At 42.6% G+C, this 9,237-nt stretch overlaps 1 protein-coding gene across 2 annotated transcripts in view; it reads left to right on the top strand.

The window, feature by feature from the left end:
* Nucleotides 1-9,237, top strand: part of zgc:92140 (uncharacterized protein LOC447854 homolog) — a 24,992-nt gene that overhangs the window by 3,295 nt on the left and 12,460 nt on the right. For both annotated transcript variants that reach the window (XM_035653978.1, XM_035653979.1), the window contains exon 2: nucleotides 8,625-8,754. In XM_035653978.1, coding sequence (XP_035509871.1) covers nucleotides 8,664-8,754 — 91 coding nt within the window. In that variant the 5' untranslated portion in view covers nucleotides 8,625-8,663. The remainder of the gene's footprint in view (nucleotides 1-8,624; nucleotides 8,755-9,237) is intronic.

Genomic DNA, 9,237 nt, shown 5'->3' with positions numbered 1-9,237 from the left:
GTTTTATCCGATTTTGGGTCTAAAAAACATCAAATTCTTAAATATCTGTCTGGACCAGAAAATGTTTGACATTTATTACTTGAAAAATGACTGACTGATCATAAAAATAGTTGCTGATTATTTCCTCTGTCTATCTTAAATTACCAATTATTTCTCTTGTTGCAAATGAATACATTTCAGGCAAGCTGTAACTAGACTAACTAGCTGTAACCTCAAGTTCGGTGTCATTAGTCTCAACAGTTGATTAAAAACTGTTGAAGAGTCTGGTGAATGAAAGGTAGCGTGTGTGCCACTGTGCCCGATAATGGACGAGGTCAATCCCCGGTTTGAATCTGAAAGAATAACACTGTGGATGTTATATCACACCGGCCATGTTGAGCCATGAAGCACAGGCTCATGTGCAGCTCGTTGGTGAAGGGCTTGAAACATTTCAGTGTGTCTCATTCACACACAGATTCACATCCGAAAAGGCTTTGCCAATTATCCTGCAGCATGCTCGCCAATTACGCAGAGATTGATATTTATTTTCTTCAGCTGTGGTAAATTTCTAATGAATATTAATGCTGGTATTCTTTTATTTTGCCAGTTGTGGGTTGGTTTGTTAGTAATTCAGATGAATTTGGAAGAGAAAACATAAACATGTTTGACCTTGTGTGGCTGCTGTGATGGAGTAGGCCCGCTCTATCAGCCATGTGCAGCTGTCGGTTAGTAAATATGATGAACAAGCACTTACTCACACGTACTAAACTTGAATACATAAAAGCTATGATAGTACAAACGTAAACTACAATGCTGGACACCTTTTTTTTTTTTTTAAAGGTCTGCCATCAGCAATTAGCACATAGTATGTGTTTTCGACAGACTGTGTTGCGTGTTTCATGTCAACGCATGAGGACGTCACGACATCACAAAAGCATCTCTTCAGTCACTTTTCCACCCTTTTGATCCCGTCCACCAATCACCTCAGGCTCTGACCTGCTTCTACCTCAGTCACAGATGGAAACAGCAGCAGAACAGAGTGGCATTGGAGGGAATAAAACAGGCATGACTACTTTCTCTTTGCTCTTTCAGGGAATCTGTCTCGCTCTTGAGAAGCGAGTGCTGCAAACGCCAGCCAGTAATAGGCCTCAGAGGAGACATTTTATCCCCCAGCCTAGTCTGAATTAGGTGGAACAATCCGTTCTTGTATGGTTTGGTTCTACCTGCACCAAGATGTGTCCCAATGCAGCTCACATTTCAATTAGACTACTGTTCAGGTCTCTGAAGTTAGGCTGCTCATAGTTATCTGAAATGTTCTCGTCCATCAGAGAGTCATGCAGACCTCTCCATTTCAGCTCAACTGGTTTTTATGGGGCTGGACTAAAAAAGACTCTTGCCAAAGTATATGTATACAACTTCTCTACAAGCTGCTCTCATACCAGCACATGCCTTAGCTCTGGACAATGTGTCTCTCATTGTCAGTCACACGGCCAGGCTACGGCTACAGAACATAGGAACTCCTGTATCTAACCCCCCCACCTCCCCCTCCATCTGTTTCACGCCCCATCCCTCCCTCTCTGACCACTTGTCACCCTCATTACAGCAGTAAGAAAGAGGAAAGAGCCACTGCTCGCACAACAGCAGACAGTAAGGGAGGGAGCGTGGGGGTGGGGGGGGGTGGAGACGTCCTTTAGGCAACAGCCGACCACTCAGGAGAAACCTTTACTGTCCACCAGTGTGTTGGCACGGCTTCCCAGGCTTGTCAGACTGATGGAGTGCTTAAACTGGGACAAGAGGAGAGGTGCAGCATTTGCTGCCTGGCTAAAGTAAATATTATGGCGCGCTGGCCCAGGAGTTGTACTGAGACTCTGCTCTGTCACAGAGAGAGGTAAAGACACGCTGGACACACTGCAGCACACAGCAGTGATTCTCCACCACAGTGTCGTGGAGCAAATTCAGGTATGCCACTTAGATTTCTGCTTTTACTGTGAGAGCAAACACAGTGTTCCATTTGTGAGGTGAAGTATTTTCTGTTGCACAAGGGTTGGGCTGTATGTGCAGTGAGATTATTTGTCAGTTGTCATAGATGTCGCCATACTGTTACTGTTAGCGTCACTTAAATATCTCGCTGATAAATGTTTTTATTATATCATGATATATACTGATATATAGTAAATGAGAACATAGAGAGAGTGATATTTTATCCATATCGTCCACTCCTATGTTGCCCGTATTCCAAGGTAAAGATTTAATTTGCACATTCAATGCTGTTAGTAATTGCTTAATACATCCAGATAGATCTACCTCGGTATTATCGTATGCCCAACCCTATTCAGTGGTTTTCCACAGTGGTTTATTCCAAAGGCGGGCCACCTCACCTGAAAGAAAAAAAGGGCCTCACTAGATCATAAAAACATTTATACATTTTTATGAAATTAAACATTAACCTTAAGACCAGAGACACTATTTCACCTTCACCTTTAGTCATCCACTAACTAAACTGATCATGAGATGAGTCAAGATACGGGCGACTACTATAGCTAAATATTTGTCAGGAGGAAACCCTGGACTCCGTATATTTCAAATCCCAGTTATGCATTTGTGCAGATTGTGGTGTAACTGTGCCACTGTAGCGAGAGCACCACTAGCATATTGCAATGCACAGACCAGCAGAGCATGGCTCAGCATGATGAAACAGAGGATAAATCTCTGCTGTGTCACAGGTGGATATGCTGAGAGACCTGTCCTGCAGCTCTCAGTCTCCCTGTGGCTTTGACCACGGCTGAAGTCATCACTTCCCCTCCCAGGCTTTCAAATCTCTTTTCTTACCAGGAAGCTGAATCACAGTCAGGCACTCCTGTTCCAGAAGCACTACAATAGAAACTGATAAACCTAGAAGGAAATACCGAATTTATACAAAAAAAGAACCTGTTACACACCCTACCACAACGTCCCTCTAGTACTCTACTGTCTTTCGCTTTTGCTCAGCCAGTTTTTCAGGCTCTGTGGTCGCTCGCTCTGCCTCTGGCACAACCCTGTGATTGAGAAACCTTCTCGCTGCACACTGCTCAGCCTGTGTGCCCTGTGTGTGTTTATGCAAGCATGTACGCTCGCATCTCCCTGCACAGTCCTTTTGAGTTCCTCCTTTGACAAACTGACTTGTAAAGAGGGCTTATTCACACGACGGAGAGTAGGTCATGTCCCACCTCCAGGTATGCAGGCATGGGCAGGCCTGTGTGTTTGCCAAATCATATTGATTTTAAGGGATTGGTCCTTTGCCATGTGTTTTGGATTCCTTTGCCTAAACATGCATTTAAGAGCGTTAAGAGCTTATATTATTGTTTGGACGTATTTAAGATTGCTCACAGGGTAAAACTTTAAAAAGGCCTTCTGCCAAATCTGGTGTAAGTTTAGCTAGGAATGACGCAAGACCTGCAGGCTGACATCATGGCATTATTTATATCTCTAAATTAGGCTACTACATTGCTTTGGCGAGAATGCCTGTTATGAATGTTAAGCATCTGGAGCGAGTTGCGTGGATCCTGAGGAGGTTGTGTGCCAGTTGGTATTAAGAACTCTTATCCCCTTCAGACGATGTGATGTTTATCAGATCATGTTGGCTTGTCGTGAGTGTGTAACAGCGAGTGAGAGATAGTTGGTCGGTGTGAGGGTCTTTAGCTGATTTGCCAGACTAAGCTTGTCCCATTGACACACTTCAGCGTCTACAGGAGTAGGCGAACTCGGAGCAGCACACAGTCCAGCTGTCCCGTGGGTTAAATCAACACTGTACAACGCCCCACTGTGGTCTTGCATGTGGCACTGTGTGGTTCATTGGGTTAGAGCTTAGCGCTAAATCGACAATGCTAAAAGTGTATGCACTGATATCATTGTACAGTGAAACACATGCAAAAGAATAAGAGGATGCAAAGGAGAGTTGGCCCACTGGAATATTCCCGAGCCTTTAGTTTTCTTTATTGCAGTGGTTCGCAGCCTTTTTAATATAAAGTGTGGGCCGTTCAATCCAAAAGTAATTTTCCCCTCGCTGACTGTTTCATTTCAAACTGCTGTAAGAGGCAAAATGCGACACTAGTTGAGTATTTGACAAAAAACTAGCAAAAAACTGACAAAAGCCAGTAAAAGAAACACAATTTTGCACAGCAAAAGTTATTTTTTTCTTATTTCCTAGCGCTGTGGTAATCCTTTTGTGAGAACTGCATTTGAGACAACAAAATCCTCACATTTTCTGTTAATGATTAAATAGTCTTGAAAGTACTTCCTTTTTTAAATTAAATTATAATGCCAGAATCAACATTGCACGTCTCCCATCAAGCCAAGCATCCCAAAAATAACTCTGTGGAGGATTTTGTAGATTTCACCAGATTGTGTGTAGACAGACCGTGAGTAGTAAGAGGCTGCTACCATTTTCACCAGCATTTTGCAATTTTTGACTTCTTGACCTGAATTTCAACACAACAGATTTTTATGTCATCCTCTGCCCTATTACAGGCCTCACAGTTATTTATTTGTAGGTGTATTTGGCTTTGTAATAGTCGGCCCGCTAGCTGTAGCTTATACTGTATGTATAACCCAAGAAATAGCAGCTTGGCTTACAGATTCACACAGCCTAGCATTATCCCTGCACACAACAATAGCTCTGGGACTGCTAGGTCTATTTTTAGCCTGTTCCTACTCACAATTTGATGTTTCAATACACACAAATCAAAGCCCTTCAAACAGATGCTGCCCACACACTGGAGACCCTTTGAAACTTAAAATCTGTCAAGGCTGCTCAGATTTCTCAATGCACCTCCTTCAGTGGTTTCAGAAGAGTCTCTTTGCTTTGCTAATCTAATATTCACATCAGTGCTACACTAATAGCTCATTTAAGAGAAACTTGATTGTTCCCTCTCTTGTCTTGTCTCTGTGGATGTCTGTGCTTTTTCTCCATCTTTGTCTCTGCTTCACGTTTGCTTCTCTGCTTCACTGTGCTGTGATCCTCTGACAGGTAACATGCGCCCCCCGCGGCAGCGTTTCCGGCAACACACCTCGTCCTCCTTAGAGCGGAATCCTCATTTAAGCGACTGACAGATTATGCCGGATGAGATTATTTTTGAAACTTTACCGCTAAAGTCCCTTTGTGACGACGTGTCTGAGACTGCATTAAGACCATCCAGCTGCGCCTGTCTGTGTGGGTTTATGAGTGTGTGTGAGCCGTAATTGAGTTGCTCCAGAGCGGCAGTCATAGTAAGAGGTGTCCCAGGCTGCCTGGAATGGGTTGATAAGCTGCTCTCTAGACCAGGACACACACACACACACACAGTTCAGGCCACAGGTGACACAACCACACACAAGCTAGTGCGTGTGTGAGTGTCTTGATTCTCTCTCCCCGGGTACAGCCTCCTCTCACCCGCGGGCCCTTTGAGAAATTCACGTGTAAGCTCTGCTCAGGCTCTGGAGATTAATGTCGTTATACCTCGAGAGCTGAGAAAAAGATTCAAATACAAATTCCCTCAGCCTGTACTGAACATACACACATCTCACACATTAACATCAGTATCAAAGGATAATTGATAAAAACCTTGAATATTGTATTCAGTTTTGGCTATTGTTTATAACATTACTTACTATAGGGCTGCCACCGTTGTAAAACTGAACTGCTTTGTAGGACTTGTAAGAGTAGTTGGGGGTAAAAATCCATACAGTGACTCTGAGAAACACTCATCATCAATCATAAAACATAATATTGTCGATGCCAATATCCAATACAATGGCTAGACCAACATATCAGCCAATGTTAGCTTATTGCTGATATATGGGTGATGGTGTAAATGGTGGTCGATAAGTAATAAGAGATTGCAGTGCTGAAATGCCAAAAATATACTTGAAGTAATTTATAACACTGTCTCCATAACAGTTTGTCTGCAGGAGATCATGGACAAACGTAAATGTCCCACTATACAATTCTAATAATGAAATGTAAGGAATCCTTATCAAAAATATGTTATGTGTTCATATTAAAGGTCCAGTGTGTAGGATTTGTGACATCTAGCAGTGTAGCTTCGCCCTCCCCTTCTAAGTGTGAGGGAGTAACTAACTCATGGAAATACTTCATATCACTTTACCCTACATTTTGTTTTCTTTCTTCTTTGTTTTGGAAACTATACTTTTTCCACACAACCTGTTGAACTGCTTTTTTTGTATGGGATACATTGGGTGAGCTGAGCCTTTAGCCACGGTGACAGGCTTAGGATTTTGGAATGACTGGAAAAATGCAGCTCCCTCTTGTTCCCTTGTGTAAAATAAATGAGGATATCAATATAGGACTGTATGCTGGCGAGCTGGACAGCTTTTTCAAGTCACGCCATGACAGGATGTTCAAGATTATACTGATTCACGATTATCACGATAATGGAAATTCACTGTCCCATCCCTGGATCAGAGGTCAGATCATTATAGACTGAATATTCAATTTTTAATATAATAGTAGTTTCTAATAGTTGCTGAGGTCTATAAACGTGGTGACGGCACTATAAGGAAGTCTTGACAGGGACAGAAATGATCAGTCAGACAATCAGATAGGTTGTAAACAAGCCACAGTTCAGCCAGATTACAGACTGTAAACCACTTTGGAGAAATGTAAAACTGAAAGTGAGCACACCTGAATACTCAGTAACAATCCCTTATTGTAACCTACAATCAATTAACTACTCTTGTTTCTAACCCGTTTGGGAATCGTTGTAACCTATTACTAGTTAGGAACGATGGCTATAACTACAATAAAAAATACAACCACAACAACATACAGTATGGTCACAGCCGTCCATGCAGTTAACTCATCACACCGCTCCCTGCACCCTGTACACCTGGCGCTTTGTGTTGTGTCCAGAGGGATGGAGGCTGGTCGGCCGCAGCCTAAACACAGGAGTAAACACTGGCCTCCTGTCAACTTCAAACGCTCCGAGGATCACTGAAGGAGGGAGGAGGAGCACGCGGCGCTCTTTTGAAGCTCTGCACTCGTCTTTCTCTTTGGCCTCTTTCTATCCCACCTATTTTCCATCCTTTCCCTCACCCCTGTCGCCCCACCTACTTCCTCCCATTCTTTGTCTTTTTTGCCTCTCCAAAAAGCCTCTTCAGTCCATTCCGCTCTCCTCATCCTCTCCTCCGCTCACTTCTGTACCGTCGCTGCAGATTTCATTTTTGGTGATGGGTAATCATTGGCTGCCTCTATGTGTGTGTGCATTTTTCTAACTGGCAGCAGTCAGATGGGCTCTGTCAATGACAGCATATGGCATGTGTGAGTGACACGGAGACTATCTATAGTGTAATGTGTCTGGCAGTGTGTGTGATTGACTGACAGTGACGTTCACTTCAGTGTCAGCTGGCCCTCTGAATGGGAGGGCTTAGGTTTCTTGTTTTCTGAATAATAACCAAGTGTCACGTTTATTTCAGGCCCAGACTCCCAGCCTCATGGTGCTAAGAGGGAGCTGTTTGGTTTACAACATCAATTTCATTTTAAAGCTGCACTGATGAACATTTTTATATTAACAATGGATCAAATGATTATAATGTGAAGGAGTTGCTTGTAGTGATGAACCTACAGAGAATTGCATTTCCCCTCAGTTATACATTTACATTGTTTTGTTTTTCCAGCCAGACAGGAGACAGACAATGTGGAAAACTAGCTGGTGAACATAGTTTAGCACTCGTCTTTGGCATGTAGCAGTTAAAGAGCCACATGTCTCTTTGGGAGTTGGTGGAGAAAAAAACACAGCTAAAAGGAGAGTGAATATTAGACTTATATCCGTTTGATGTGCAGAAACACGATTCTAAGTGAATGCTAATGTTGCTCTGTTTCTGCTGGATGTGTAAATACTCAACTTATAGCAGACATAATCAAACAGTTGTTTGTTTTGCGATTGGAATCAATCCTTATGTTTTAAGAGTTTTAAGAACATTTCATTTATCAATCAGGAAGATAATCAGTGACATTATATAATACATATATTAATCTAATATGAATATAATCAAAACACTGATTTATTTACAGCCTTACTTCAAACCAGATAATCTAGTCTGTTCACCCTTTGGGCTACCCTGCTGATTCTGCTCTCCACACATAATGACAGTGGTTATGTTTAGTCCTAAAAGGAACTGTTACGAGGTTGTAGTAATAATCTGCAACATTTTCATATAAATGCTCACTTCACTTTTCTACTGATGTATTATGACTCAGCCTACGTTCGTGGCTCTGAACACCAGTTGTGAGAGACACGCTACTGTGAGGTGGAGGGAAATAATGTGTTTTACATGTCCTGCCTCACAACATAGCTAAATGTATTTTTCTAAAGAAATAAGACAAGCATTAAACACCCTGCTCTGAAAGTGTTGGTACTGTTTGCAGCTGTTGAATTGAATAGATTTGCAGATTTTATTATTATTTGTATTTTAAAGTAGAAGCAAATGTTTGGAGCAAATACTGAATGAAGTATTTCACATTGAATGACCCAGTTTGCTCAGAATAAAGAAGAAGAGGTTAGTTAGCATGAGTGACACTCACCATATCTGAACAAACAGTACAGTACTTGTTGAGATAGTAAAAAGCAGCAGCCTTCCATTTTACAATGTTTGTCTCTGTCCTCGGCCAGGTGAGAGTGCGATGAGGAGAGGTTTCAGAGTGTGAGGCCATGGGCTGCACCTCGGCCAAGCAGGTGTCGGCCGTGCCCAACGATGAGGAGGGACGCGGCAAGGCCTACAGCAACGGAGACCTCTTCACCGGTCAGTACGCATGCACACGCACACACACACACACACACACACACATACACACAGATGTCAATAAAAGCTTCACGGCTCCATTTCACTCCGTTAATTGCTCAGCGCAGACCCATTGCCCCGTCTGACCTCACAATATATTCTCTTCATTATAGCTCATAGTCCTCTGGCAGAGTGTTAGGTTCTCCATTTCAGACAATAACTGTCAACACCACAGTTTTATTGGAGTCATCCGCGCTGACACTTCATGTTCGAGAGAGGAAGTAACCAGTTAGTGAGACTGCAGTGTTTAACTCCGTGCCCGCTCAGGTGTTTTTTATCCGTGACACTCTTGTTATTTTGATTTTTGGGAGTGAAGAGAGAGAAAAAAGAGAGGAACGGAAAGGAAGGAGATTGTGAAAGGGGTACGCCACACTTACGTGATCTTTTCTCTGGTTCTGGAGGAAGTTTTCCAAAGTTTGATACCTTTATGATGTAGTTGGAAAC

The sequence above is a fragment of the Morone saxatilis genome, unplaced genomic scaffold (assembly GCF_004916995.1).
Source record: "Morone saxatilis isolate NCDOM2014 unplaced genomic scaffold, NCSU_SB_2.0 Contig12, whole genome shotgun sequence".
NCBI lineage: Eukaryota > Metazoa > Chordata > Actinopteri > Moronidae > Morone > Morone saxatilis.
This window is presented reverse-complemented; position numbering and strand designations above follow the sequence as displayed.